At 40.3% G+C, this 14954-nt stretch overlaps 1 protein-coding gene across 2 annotated transcripts in view; it reads left to right on the top strand.

The window, feature by feature from the left end:
* RAP1GDS1 (Rap1 GTPase-GDP dissociation stimulator 1) overlaps positions 1–12978 on the top strand; it is a 58808-nt gene extending 45830 nt beyond the window's left edge. For both annotated transcript variants that reach the window (XM_062493002.1, XM_062493003.1), the window contains 8 exons: positions 24–167; positions 428–559; positions 955–1089; positions 2611–2736; positions 3703–3842; positions 6685–6811; positions 8081–8209; positions 12249–12978. In XM_062493002.1, coding sequence (XP_062348986.1) covers positions 24–167; positions 428–559; positions 955–1089; positions 2611–2736; positions 3703–3842; positions 6685–6811; positions 8081–8209; positions 12249–12376 — 1061 coding nt within the window. In that variant the 3' untranslated portion in view covers positions 12377–12978. The remainder of the gene's footprint in view (positions 1–23; positions 168–427; positions 560–954; positions 1090–2610; positions 2737–3702; positions 3843–6684; positions 6812–8080; positions 8210–12248) is intronic.
* Positions 12979–14954: the final 1976 nt, after the last annotated feature.

The raw sequence follows: 14954 nt of genomic DNA, 5'->3' as shown, positions 1-14954 counted from the left end.
CTATTATCCATGCTGTTTTCCAGATGTCATTAAACTGCAGCTGGTTGAAGCAGGTTTGGTGGAGTGCTTACTTGAGATCGTCCAGAAGACTGTGGACAGTGACAAAGAAGATGATGTTGCAGAGCTTAAAACAGCTTCTGATCTTATGGTTCTATTATTGCTTGGAGGTAAGTGTGGGCTGTCACAATGTTCAGCAAAGCAACAGCAGATATTTGTAACATTGTTTGGCTGCTGAATTTCACTCTTTATTAATTTTCTAAATAACCTAGATGACCTGCTACCTACCAGGCAAACATTTAACAGGTCAGATTTTGTCCCTCATTGCAGGACTGGATTAATTTAGTGGAAGCAGCAGAGCTTCACAAATATAAAGAGAACTTTCCCCAACAAACACTTTGGCTTGCTGACTCTGTGCTTTTTACCCCAGATGAATCCATGCAAAAGTTATTTGAAGGAGGAAAAGGCAGTGTGTTCCAAAGAGTACTTTCATGGATTCCTTCCAACAGTCATCAGCTACAGCTTGCAGGAGCACTGGCTATTGCAAATTTTGCCAGAAATGGTAAGAACATGCCATAATAGCTTATGTAGATTTATGTGTGTCCCTCTATCATACTCTGTCTGTACATCTACAAACAAGAACTGTGTTGCAGTAAAGCTGCTGTTGAGTTACACAGCACTACTTTTAAACTTTACAATCTTCAAAAGCATTAAGCTTACTTTAAAAGTTTTATTTTGCATTTATAGAGAGATATAGGGGATTTCTGCCTTCTTCACTATTTCTTCTATCACTCTTTTAAGTTTGTCATGAGCACTGCTATTCTCACAGATGATAGTGGTAAAATTCTCAACAATAAAATCTAAAAAGGAGCAAGGAAATAACCCTTCTATTCATAAGAATCTATTGTAAAAATCTTAGTAATAATCTTCCCAAATGACTTGTTACATGTTGCACAGATGGAAACTGCATCCATATGGTGGATAATGGCATAGTTCAAAAGCTGATGGATCTGCTAGACAGACATGTGGAGGATGGAAATGTAACTGTGCAGCACGCTGCACTGAGTGCTCTCAGAAACCTGGCTATTCCTGGTAAGCCTCTCTTTGCATTGCTAACTACCCGAAGGTGAAATTCTGTTCTCCCACTGTACCCCCCAGGGAATGTGGGTGGAAGCTCTGACTGACACTCCTAGACGCAGGTCAGACTGCTGCTTTTCATTCTGGCCCATCACTGCTTTTGTGTCTGTTGCACAGCAGTTGAGACAAGCAGTTCTGAATACATCACAGGCTAGCAACTTGTCCCTTGCCCCTTTGATCCCACAGTATCCCCCACCAAAGAAAGGGCAGCCTTCTAACTGGTGAGGAGCTGAGGAGGCCTTGAATATGATTTCTCAACCCTTTTTGTCCAGAGCACTGCATATTTTTCTTTTTGCTTGCTTCATTTGCAATCTGTCTCACAGATGAGGGTTCCCACCAAAGTACAGTGCCCACTTCGTTAAAACTCTGCATCTTACTTAAGACTTTGTAAATTGCCAAATTGGAGCTGGAGGTAGACTGATAGAATAGAACTAATTGCAGTTAGTTACTGTTTGTTGGCAGTAAGTTGAACACTTATTTGTCATTTTTAGTATCTTAATTTGTATGAGTTTTGATTACTCAAGCATAAAGGTAGAGCACGCGCATGTAACAACAAAGCAAATCTGTAGCACTTGTATATGGTCCCTTGTGCCAAGCCAAAAGACCTCGTTTTCATTTAACTTTACTATTTTCAGTTTTGACAAATTGTAACTGTTAGAAATGATCACACATACATAACGAAACCCACTGAGGTTTAGCAGTATTCCATTTGCTTACCTTTCTCATGAGACTCATTCCTTCCACATGCATCAGGCAGCTTCCCTATGGCCTACGCTGAAGGGTGTCTGCCAGACACCTACATAACCATCCCCGTACATTGTTAGAAAGAAACAAGCAAGTAATAACTGACCTCAGTGATGAGCTCTGTGTCAAAACACTATTTCAAATACCTAGTAAGTACTTTTTTCCAAGTATAGGCAAGGTTTGCACCTTAAATGCATTTCAGAGAGCTCTGTGAAAGTGGAAAATATGGACTAGTGGAAGGGATGAAAGAGGTTGGAGAGGGGAAGAATGCAACAAATACAGACATGTCAGGCCACAGTGTTGTTTGCTTGAAGTACTGGAACTGGGTAAGAGGCTATTCTGCTAATTAGATGCTTTAGTTCATTTACCTGTGAGAAGTAGAAGAGTGTGGTTGGGACTCAGAGTATTTGGGGATGCAAGTATTAGCCTGGGCTTCTGCCTGATGCATTTTGTGGAAGATGCCTTTCCTAGACCAAAGGGAGGAGTCTACCCCTTAGGTGGTGATCAGGCTGAACACAGAAAGTTAGATGTGCATGCTAGGAAAAAGCACTTAATTTCACAGGAACCGTGACATTTTTCCACAACACAGTATCACCAGTGCACATAGTTCCTGAAGTCTGCTCACAACCTCTTTTTCAAACCACATCTGAATATTTGCTTTGACCAGCTCTGAAATAAACTGCATCTTCCAGAAATGTTTTTGGTATCAATCCCTGTTCTTTATTCATGCAGTTGTAAATAAGGCTAAGATGCTATCAGCTGGCGTTGCAGAAGCTGTATTGAAATTTCTCAGATCGGAGATGCCCCCCGTTCAGTTCAAGCTGCTGGGAACATTAAGAATGTTAATAGATGCACAAGGTAAAAATAAACTGTTCTCTATGTTAAGTGATTCTCTTTGGTTCAGTCTGTGATATGCTGCCAAGATTCTTAAAAGAGAAACAGAGTTTTTCTAAATTTCATTCCTGAAGTCATGGTATAAATCTAATATGTATGCACAAGGAGAGGAATATGGATTGATTTTTTTTTCAGAACTCCTAAACTGACTACCAGGGATCCTCCAAAGAGATGTCAAATGCTTACTTACTTTTGAACTTCTTTGCACTGTCACATTACAAGTGTGTATTGAGGTGTGAGTGTTTTATGCTACCACTCTCGTTTTGCTGTTCACTTACTGTATTCCCTGGCTGTACTTCGGTCCTTGGAACAGGATAATACTCTATTAATGGATAGACTGAAATTCCAAAAAGTTACCAGCTTGTTCCCAGGATAAGAATTTATAAAATGAGAAGTTTGCTAAAAACCAGAAATCATTCATGAGGTAAATTAGCTGTGTATTTATTTTTTACTCAGTCATACAGTTTTTTTCAAAAGATCCAGTCTGGTTCTAGCAAAGCTATTGGATGTGAAATAAAATTTTTTTGAAGAAACTTATGTGACTTACAGTCTATCAAACCTGATCTAACTGACCACATTCCCTTCTAGCAGCAGTCCCTCCTGGTTTTTAATTCTTGAGCTGGCTCACAGCTCAGATGGGGGTGTGATATCACCTGTATTTTCCCTGTTCTCAGTGAATGCACAGGCTTCATTAATTGGGCTGATAAGTTGTTTCAAAAACTGGATTATTAATGTTTTTCTGGATTTTTTCATTTTCATTTTGACTGGCTTTACTTTCTTCAGTGCAACCTAGACTTTTCCCACTGATAATGCAGGCTAGTGAAGTTCTTCTAACTCCTCCAAGTTAGTAACTTTCAGCTTGTTTTTCTAGCACTTGCTTAAAAAAAGTGACAACCTTTTTGTTGTGTTGTTGGCTCCGGCATCATGTAGCAGAAGCAGCTGAACAGCTGGGCAAAAATGTAAAACTGGTGGAACGGTTGGTGGAGTGGTGTGAAGCCAAGGATCATGCAGGTGTGATGGGAGAGTCCAACAGACTACTTTCTGCACTTATACGACACAGCAAATCAAAAGTAAGTTAGTGGAGAAAAAGGTCAGCTTGTCAGAACTACTAAGACTTACCTGTGCACTTGCTGTTGGTAACTAATCCTCCACCTTGCAATACTTCTAGAGAGTCAGCTTGATTATTCATGTGTTACATCTCTTCTGCCCAAGGCTTGACTTTATTTTTAATGTTTCCTGCAGAAGTTCAGCATCCTATATTCTCTATGTTTTAATGATGCTATATGTGAAGAATCAGTGAACTCAGTTGTTAGGATCTTGCAATATGTTTATATAAAACTGAGATCCAGAAATAGTCTGTGTCCCTGCTCTTCATACAGCATATTTCAGAGTTTTAAGATTCTGATGGATCATTTGAAATTGTAATTTATTCCAAATTCTAACAAAAGCTTGCTTGTATATGGCAAAAGATATAACATCGGGAAAAATTAATCTGCCCCTCCTGTCACATCAATCAACTTTACCTAAGCAGTCCAAGTCCACCATTCTTGTTCAGCTAAGTATTAGACAAAGCAGCCTTACAAAGGACAAACACATCTCCTCTGGAGACAGGCTATTTCAGGCTCAGACTTCCTTTAGTATGTTCACTGATATGAACACAGGCTGCATTACTGAGCTTAAATAGCAAGTGTGGAGAGCTCAGACTGTAACAGTGACCTCTTCATTTATCCATGGCATTTATGAAGTGAAAAATATAGTAGGGGCCTGATATGTACTGATCATCTCCAAATCAACAGGCCTTACAGGAATTTAAATATTTGCTGACTTCTACTATCACAGTCTCTGTCTAATAGCTGTTATCTATTTTATGTTCACCCTCTAAAATTGATCAGGGTTCATTTTTCTGGTTCTTGCTTTTTCTGTCCCCTTCCCCACACTCCACAACACGCATGCATGGATGGCAAACAGTGCCACAGATGTGAGATTTAATAAATATTCTCTATAGGACAACAGAATTCAATTCTAAATATGGCGATACTACTGATGAAATAACAAAGCTATTAAGGCAGAAATTAACAGCATTATCACAGGTGAATTAATTTTTGTGGGGTGCATGTACTCACAGAGGAAATTGGACATGAAGATAACAGCTGAGAGGGTGGGTTTTTTTAAGCTTTTGCTGCCCTCTAGGTTTGAATATGAGTACAGCTGTATGGCTCAAACATCAGGTTTGAATTCGGCTTTTAATTTTTAATGGTTTGGTGTAATATTTACAAAGGCAACAGTCAGTTTTAGTCATTCTAAAAAACTGGAGTAGGTACCTGAGATTTCAGCCACACTGGCACCAAACCTAATGGCTGTCATCTATTTAATACTGCCTTTTAAAGGGTGATGTTCACCAACAATATAAAAAATTTTGATGTCAAATATGCTGATTGGTTCCTAAGACTTATACAGCCAAAATTCCACACCAACTCAAACAGAACTTAGCAGTTCCCAGATTGTCTCAGTCTGAAAACTACTTTGGAGTTCCAGCAGAAAACAACAAATAATAAAACACGTAATTTCAAGTACAGGAAAATATAAAAATACTTAAATACTTGCATACATGATGTCATTTAGGAAGAAAAAGGTTTTAAATGTGATATTCTTGGGTCATTAGGCTATAATTTGGGCTGCTAGTATCTTCAGTATGATTATCTAAAAATACTTTAGTTTTCAAGGATTATGATTATTATTGTGTCTGTTTCCTTGCATAAACAACACCACTGCAAAGCCTGTGCAAAGAGTAAAAAAAATAGTTCATTCTCAACACATATGTCAGTTTATTGGTTTTGTGTGTGGCTGGTGTAAGAAAGAGGGTAGTGTTTTAAATGGAAATTTAAGATATAGATGAAAATTTAAATCATGTTCTTGTTTACAGAAATAAATGTTACTTCAAACCTTTGTACATTTGTAGGACAAATTAAAAAAAAAACAAAAAAAAAAAACACTCCACTTTTCCCTGAACAGTTTCCTCTCAGTATGCTAAGTTACCTGATTTTTCAGGCAATCATTTTACAAGTATTTTTGGGATATAAGATGATGAAGACATGAGGTGCACACCCACTTTTGAAATTGTAACAAGTACCTGTAGTGACCAAAAATCTTTATTTACCTCTTATAAGTTGGATGAAATTTTGGATCTGAAAACAGAATATCAGCTGTGTAATTTTTATCTGCTTTAGATACATTTAAGTCAGTTAAATGGTATTTTAAGTTCGTAGGTACTGGGCAGCAGTACTGCACAACAGTTCATTTTAACAGCAGACTTTAGAAGAGAAACCAATACACTGGCATCCCATACCTCCCTTTTCCTTACCTGCTTTGTATTTGAAGAAAAAAATCCATAGTACGAGACCATTGCTCGTTTTCCTGTCCTTGTCTAAACAGCTTTTCAAATACACCATTTCTGTTACGTAGTAAGGTTTGTGATCTCACTTCTCTAAACATTTTTAAGGAATTCTGAAAATTCATGGAGAGAGATGAAGCATTTAATAACTTTCTGTTTGTGTGTTTCCTTACCCTAAGTATATAGTTTGTTGGATACTTAGAACCCCTAATTATTTGATGATTGATGGTACAGCATTAGAACTTGAGTTACAACATATAACCGGGAAAAGAGTTAATTATGTGTGTCTTTACTTAGTTATGAGGTTACCTGCCATGGTTTAACACCCTGTACCTTACAGTTGCAGAGCAGTAACAGATGTAGCCCTGCATGTGTGTACATTGACGTATAAAGTGATTGTATGTGCATAAAGCCAATGAGTATCCTTACCCACAGATAACACAGCACCACTGATACCTCCCTTATTCAGTACAGTTTGTATGCAATGCAGAACTTTTTCATCTTTGCACTATTTATTTTAGGATGTAATTAGGACTATTGTACAGAGCGGTGGAATCAAGCATTTAGTAACCATGGCGACCAGCGAACACGTAATAATGCAAAACGAAGCCCTCGTTGCACTGGCATTGATAGCAGCTCTAGAGTTAGGTGAGTATCCCAGCAGTTCACTCCACCTGTTTCCAGTCTGTGCCCAAGCCATAGAGGGAGAATACAATGTAGAATAGCCTCCTCCTTCCACCTGCCTTTCAGTATTTCTGTGGTGGTTTATGCAGACACAGGCACACCATCATGTTATGCAGGAAACTGGAGAGTGCTGGTTATATGGGATCTGCTCTGTCATTCTGGTAGGTGGTTCTGTGATCTAGAAAGGCCTCCAGCTTAACCTTCAGATTTGGGGTAAAACCCACAAAGCAAACACACCTTAGACTAGAGACTATATGACCCGAACACACTCCTACACTGGAATGTTAATCCACTTTTGAGAGAACTTATCAAAGTGAAGCATCCACGTACCTAAAAAGTAAGAACTACAGAATACACAGAGTTTGCTAATGCCCCCAGTATGGCTTCGTTAAATTACCCAGAAATAAGTGTAAGAATTGCCATATGAAGGCAGATATGATTACATATCTTGACCTGCCTTTGCAGTACCTCAGCTTTTCAAACAAGAAAGTAAATGCTCAACAGAGGTTGTTTATCCTATTTGCTTACTTATTAACTAAGGAACTACACAACCTTACATGTTTTTGTTCTTGATTTCATCTCTTGCCATTGTATACTACAGGAATGCTCTGTTCAACTTTCTAATTAATGCCAATACATCAAGGAATTGTTTTAAATAAAAGGAAAGATGTTCCTATTCACATGAATCATCTCTTTGTCTTGTCTTCAGGCATTTAAAGGTTGACTTTGAATTCAATATATGTATCTTAGAAAGATACAGAGGCAGTAACTCAAGTGGAGATCTTAAAAAGTTTTCCACAGGCTTTATATTGCGCCCTGAGCTCCGCTTCCTCTACCATGGAATCAAGAACTACACAATCTATATTTTACCCAGACAGAATTTCCTAAAGCAAATTCAGGCAACAGAAGCCTTGAAAGCTGAAATATTTCAGGTGTTGGCCTAAATGGCTAGAAAGCCTCATAGCTTTTCTATCAGCTTATTGCACGTTAAGAACTGAATTTCATTATTAAACTCTGTGACTGTCCTTTCAAGCACTTAAACAACTTCACATAGTTACAGCAAGAGCTGTGATTCTTGTCATCATACCATCTAATACGTGCTTGAGTTTTATACCAATGAGTTATGTACCCCAGCCTCACTTTCACTCGGGTGAGAGACCATGTTTCAGTAAAGGGGTAACACATGGAAGAGTCAAAGAAAGTGGCACTTACAAATTTTCACTTGTATTTCAGTCACTGCTGAAAAGGATCTTGAAAATGCTCAGCTTGTTCAGATTCTACACAGACTGCTCTCAGATGACAGGAGTGCTCCAGAAATAAAATATAACTCCATGGTACTGATCTGTGCTCTTATAGGATCTGGTGAGTATGCAGGAGAAGCTGCTTCCCAAGATTTATGTATGCAATATAGTTCTCTCCTACAGAGCATGTGCAAACACACTGTGGCTGGTTCTCTATTCACAATGGATATAGACACAAAGGTCCTGTTTTACTGTGACTCTACAGTGTCTATCTACAGTGTCAAGGATGAAGCTGTTAACTCAATTTTGGATATTAACTGCAGAAGCTTGACCCTGGCTTCTGTAGGATGCAGCTCGCTCAAACTTTGACTGGAAAAAAATGAAAAGCATTTAAATGGTACAATATCAAGTCATCTTTTCAAATATGCAGATCACAAGAGCTTTATGTTCATTTCTAACTGCAAGTTCCCTGTAATTGATGTGTTATGGTGCTTTAGGAAGGATCCTTACATTTATGTCACTAGGAAGACTCCTTCCCTCAACAGCCCTTGCATGTTCAGCCCACCAGGCACAATATGCACTAACACACATCAGTGCTCATCTCTCTGAGCTCTCTCTCTCTGCTAAAGGTCAGGCTGGTTACAGGCTGCTGGTGCAGGCTGTGGTTTGATATTGCAACTTGCCACCTGTGTGTGGGAAACAAACAAACCACAAAACAAGAAAGAGCAAGGTGTCATGGGGAAATTTCATTGAAGGTTTCAAAAAGTTGCTACATTTCTTTCATTCAGTTCTTTAAGGTTGAATCTATGGATGGAGAACAAATTTCATTCCATAAGGGTTTAGGCATTTACAGACACCTAAGATGACAAAGAACTGGAATAATTACAGAAAGGTGGAAAGTCAGAGCCTGTCTGCACAACTTGCCAAGTGTGAAACATATGAAGGTTCTCTAGAGATTAGTTTATGGCAATTCAGTTAATAGATTATAAGTTACCACAGTTAAACGTGTGCTATCTCTGTAAACAAAGATGCTTTTTTACTTAAATATTTGAGTTCATCATGCCTACTGCAAGTGTAATTTTGGAAACCTGTACATCCATGCAAGTGAATGTTGTATTCCTGCCATTTTACAGGAACAAATACTTGGTTTTAGAGAGCATACACATCTCTGCGTGCAAAGATTGTGCTCAAAAACTGCTAACAAGCCTCAGGTCTCAGTAAGCACTCACTTCAATGTTAAGAAATGAAAACTTAGTTGTTATTCACAACCTTCTTGAGCCATGTCATGCTTGGGACTATCCATGCATTTTCGAGCAGAAGCCTTTTGCCAGAGATTCACAGCCTCACTGTCTTGATCTTTATTTCCACTGGTTCCAATTAAAATAATAATCTTCAGAAAATCTGCCTGACAGTTGCATTTTCCCTTCCTGAATCTTGGCACCTGCAAGACTAACAGAGTTATTTAAAGTCAAAGACCTGTCTCTGTTGTCCACCAGAGTACAGACCAGTCTTATCTTAGGGTGGTATTTTAGGGTTATCCAAGTGGCAGAGTTCAGTCTGCCACTGCACTCTAAGTTTTGCCTAAGGCATTAGGCTCCTTACCCTGTCCCAGAGAACAGATAGCAGCATGTTCACTGCATTAGGCAGCTGTGAAGTTAAGGCCCAGCATTTGACTGACCCAGTGTTCTGCCTGTTTCCTGATGAACAGACCTGTGTAAAATCAGTAAGGACAGGAGAATAACAGTGAAGCAACTCTGGTATTAACTTTTATGTTGGGGGGTTTACTATTTCAACCAAGGAGAAGAGGATCAAGGAGCTGACTGCCCTTTACATGGAAAAATACTAAAGTAGACCTCTTACAGTTCTGTTGCCTCTAAACTGTTTTCATTACCATCGCCACATAGTGAGCCACGTTTCCTGATTTTACTGTGAACAGACCTGTGTAGTTACTTTTAAAGTAACTGACCCCAGTATAGTTCAATAAAGACTAGAAACAGTTCCACTGGTGTAATTATTGGTTTAGTTTAATTCTCCAGTGACTGTTGTTACTATGCTTTGTTATGGGGTATCTGGCATCACACTTAACTTGATGTTGCCAACATCTGTGTTCACAGAATCGCAGAATGGAAGTTGGAAGGGACCACAGTGGTCCAACCTCCCTGCTGAAGCAGAGCCATCCTAAAGCACATGGCACAGGACTGCATCTGGAAAGTTCCAGTGAGGGAGACTCCAGAACCTCTCTGGGCAATCTGTTGCAGTGCTCAGTCACCTGCCCAGTAAAGTTCTTCCTCATGTTCAGGTGGAACTTCCTGTGCCTCAGTTTCTGCCTGTTGCCTCTTGTCCTGTTGCTTGGCATCACTGAGCAGAGTCTGGTTTCTGTCCTCTTCACACCCTCCCTTCAGATACTCGCAGACATTGATGAGTTTCCTTCTCTCTCATCTCCTCTCAAGGCTAAACAGGCCCAGCTCCCTCAGCCTTTCATTCTGAGAGGTGCTCCAGTCCCTTAATCATCTTTGCTGCCCTCCACTGGATGCACTCCAGGAACTCCATGTCTTTCTTGTCCTGAGGAGCCGAGAACTGGACAAAAGCACTCGAGATGTTGCTTTATCAGGAGTGAGCAGAGGGTTTCTTGACCTGCTGGACATGTTCTTCCTAATGCACCCCAGCATACCAATGGCCTTCTTGGCCTTGCTGGCTCATGGACAGCTTTTCATTTACCAGGAAACCCAGGTCCTTCTCCACAGAGCTGGTTCTAGCAGGTCAGCCTGTGCTGGTGCCTGGAGTTATTCTACCCCAGGTGAATTCTACGCAGGTGAATTCTACCTGCGTTTGCCTTTGCTGAACGTCAGATGGTGTTGAGCAGTTAACAGATATATATTTTTACGTGATTCTTTCCATCTGAAAGTTCCTCTTGCAACTGAGTGAATGGATAGGGAAAGAAAAATGAGGTCAATGGAAAATGGAAGAATTATCCAAAGCAGGGCATTCTTAGTTACCCAGTCTTCTGTAGGCAAGAGTCTCCATGAAACTGGATGTTACCAGCCATGCTAAAGTGCAGTGAAATGCCTCCCTAAATATGTTGATATCTCAGGAGAAAGCAGAAAGTGCACACATAGCATGAACACCCCAACAGCTTCACTGACATCAGTTTGTACATACACATTCCCAGGTACACAGCAGCATGAGAAGTTCCAGCTCTTACATGGTAGAGGTTAAATTGCATGAGAACTAAAAACATGTAAGAAAGTAGGTAGGATGGAAACAAATGCCAAAGCTTGCTTTAAATAAGAAACAAAAGTAAACAGCACAGCATAAAGCTTAACTATCTGAAACAGGTGGTCGTTGGGAATTTTCCTGGGAAATTCAGGGATTAGGCCCCTTGCAACATGCAGAAAGCAAAATTATTTGTATTTGTTGTTGAGTGGGATTACCCTAGAGAGGCATGAAACAAAACCAACCATTTTAGATCAAAACTGTGAGATGCTCAGAGCACAAGGCTTTGAGAAAACTTGTCAGATTTCTTAATTGTTTAATTTTATGAGTTATTCCTAACCTCAATTAATACAACAAGTAAGTAATATGAAATCCAGGATGAGAATCATCAGACAGTGTCTCCTAGTTTTGAGTAGCACATAAACACTGCATCCATAAGCACAGCGCTGGGCAACACTCTGTGTGTTGTGTTTGCATTAACTTCAGAGCCGAGCTGTAAAGGGACAGCAGTGACCAGGTGGTGCCACATCAATTAAGGACCCATCTCACTCCCTCACACAACAGTAAGAGTTGACACAGACAAATGATGCAATGAGCCTGTCACAGCCAGCTCAATTGGTCAGGCTACTTTAAAGAATAAACCAAAAAAATATTTTCACTAAAAATACTTCCTAAGCATCTGTTATGGAAGGCAATCCAGGTGGATATTCTTAAGTGCTATGCAGCAGCTTCATCATTACCTGAAATCCATGGAGTTTGTGTGTGCTAGAGGCCCTGAAAAGTTGTCGCTCCATCCCCAAAAGCAATTCCAAAAATAAACAATAACCAGATAATACATACTCACAGGTGCGTGTTTGTGTGTACAGGATTTAGTAGAAAAGTTTCTCAGAGTTTTCTTCTGCCTGTCTCATACAAAGCACTGTTTCTTTTTATATTTCCTTTTCCAGAACCTCTTCAAAAGGAAGTGCAGAGCATGGCGTTTCTAGAAGTCGTATCAAAGCTCCGCAGCCATGAGAACAAAACTGTTGCCCAGCAGGCCTCGCTAACAGAGCAGAGACTTGCTGTAGAAAGCTGAGGAAGGTCTTGTTTCCAGTGCATCCCATCACAGATTTCACCTTTGTCCTCCGTCCTGCTGCCGCTCCTGCTGTTTTCCACTGTATCACTTGTGCATGCGTGTAATGTTCCCACATAAATTGATGAACTGCTGTAGGTACCCGTCCAAAAAGGTTTCTACAAATTCATAGGTGGTGTTAACATGAACCTGTCTCCACCTGTAAGTGTTCTACTTGTATTCTTGTTGCTTGGGCCACATAGTAGAATGTGCATGTTGTAGTCCTATGATGATGTAGAAGTGGTACTACACAATTGACTCTTTCCTCATGCCCCCTAACTGCATAAAAATGTACTACTAAATTAGGGATAATACGAGATGCAGCAAGTCCAGACTAATGTGCTGACTATAGGATTAAGAAGTAATTCTAGCTCAATTTTTGGTGCTTTGGAGATTCAGGTTTGAATGCAATGTACTGCTGCTCATTCACTGGTCTTGCCTATTAATGTCAAACTCGTGGTACCTAGAGGTAACAAATAAAAATTTCAGTGCTCTCACTTTATCCTGTGGTTTGTCCTTTTTTTCTAATCCCACGCAGAAGCTGCAACTGCACCACGTGCACTGGTGAGTTCTTTTTGTTCCTAGCTCTGGCCCAATGCAATCACTGCCTTTCAGCTGAGCAGATAGGAAGGAAGCTATTCCAACCACTTTCACTGTGTGGCATAACAATCATGCATTTTAGCAGCAATGCATGGTACAATCTTTATCCTGTAAAGCCATGCGCATACGAGTGCTCCTGGGCTTGCTTGGGATTGCTTCTTTCTTTACTGGCGTATTTTATAGATGGATTTTTAAAGGAATATCTTACAGCAGCTGTTCAACAGAAGCCCATTGAGTGAGAAATGGAAGGTGCAAGAGACTTCCTTTTTCTCCCTTCCTAGGTAAGGGAGATGGAAAACTGCCAGCCTGAGCATCTTACCTCACAGCTGCTCTTTTGTAGGTCTATAACATGCCCGTGAGCAAACCAGGAGACAGCACTTGGGCAAAACAAGGAGCCAGTTGGGATAGCAGTTTCCAACAAGTCAGCAGATGTTATTTTGGACTGTGTGATACCATTGCCTAGCTTGATCAAGCCCACCATGCATGAAGGTCGTAAGATCTATAATATTTTAAAGTGAATTCAGCATTCCCAGTGTTTAAGTGCCAGCCTCAGAAGTTTCAAGTTCCTTTTCTTACCAGCAGAGGCAGCAAACCCAAAGTTCAAGCACCTATGAGATCCCATGCCAGGTAATTGCAAACCACTGCTTTTGACCTTCACAAATTCACTCCCAAGCTCCATGAGACCACCGCCTATCCCTCAGATACTGCGATGGGAAGATGCCACTCATGAGGGTAAAGGGATTGTTTACACAAGTTGGGTATAAAAAGAAACTTGCCCTCAATAGTTAGCTTAAGCTCTCAAAAAACACAGCAGATGCTACAGGAATTTTCACACAGCAGAGATTCCACATCCATTTAATCCAGTGCCAGAAACATGCAGAAAAAGCCTCCAATACCACACTGCACAACAGCAAAAAAAAAAAAAAAAAAAAAAAAAAAAAAAAAAAAAAAAAAACCAAACAAAAAAAAAACCACATTCAAAAAGGCATTTGCTTGTACTAGTGCAATAAAGCCACTGACAGAGTGCAGAGCTGTCAACACAGACCAGGAGCTTGTGACCTAAGGCTCCAAATAACAGAGAACCTCTGCACTGCCACTGAACATAACCAGCATATTTACAGTACCAGTTCGCAGGCCCAAGTTTTCTCTCACACAGAAACTCTTTCTATTGACTTAAATAGAACCCAAAATAACATTTGAAAGGCCAGTTATCAACAACCTGCCTGGTTCAAGAGACTGTTCCTTTTCACATTGGTATAAACTGCAAGCGTTCACACAAACTGGTTGTGACATTGACAGAATTCCTATTTGGTTGTCTGACTGGAGCTGTGCTTAAGCATTAGCTCTTTCTCATCACCAAATATTTATCAGGAATACCACTGTCACAGCAAGCATAAACACAGGCCAATGGTGACACCCTACTTTCAGATTGCTTCCCTGGATGGAATATCAAATTACTTACATTCCTAGATAAAATCTGTGCTGAGCCTTGGAAGGAGAGCCCACATAAGGGCAAAGAAGAGTGTATGTCACAGAAGGAGGTAACTGAAGAGACTATCTAGCCACACAAATGCTGTGGTGTCCCCGAGGTGTGCTGCAGCCTGCAGGTCACTTCTATGTAGCTGGCAAATCATTTATCCTCTGAGAACCTTTAAAAACAAATGAGATCTAAGGACATTATTATCACATGCATTTCACTACTCACTGGACTGAAGTCAAGTGAAGTGAAACCGCTGACAATTAGATGATTACACCTAAGCAAAGCCTGATGTCTGTTGCTCAGACTGCTTCTATTACAGCAATGCCAGACATGGGGCCTCCTCTTTGTCTTAATGCCACCACAGCCAAGCCAGACCAATCCCTACGGCCACAATCCAGGGTAGACAGCATCTCCCCCGAGTGTCATGCTCATCGGCATCTGCACAAACTTTGTAAGGCCTAA

This window comes from Cinclus cinclus, chromosome 5, assembly GCF_963662255.1.
Source record: "Cinclus cinclus chromosome 5, bCinCin1.1, whole genome shotgun sequence".
NCBI lineage: Eukaryota > Metazoa > Chordata > Aves > Passeriformes > Cinclidae > Cinclus > Cinclus cinclus.
Note: the sequence above shows the minus strand (reverse complement) of the source record. Positions and strands in the feature narration are given on the sequence as shown.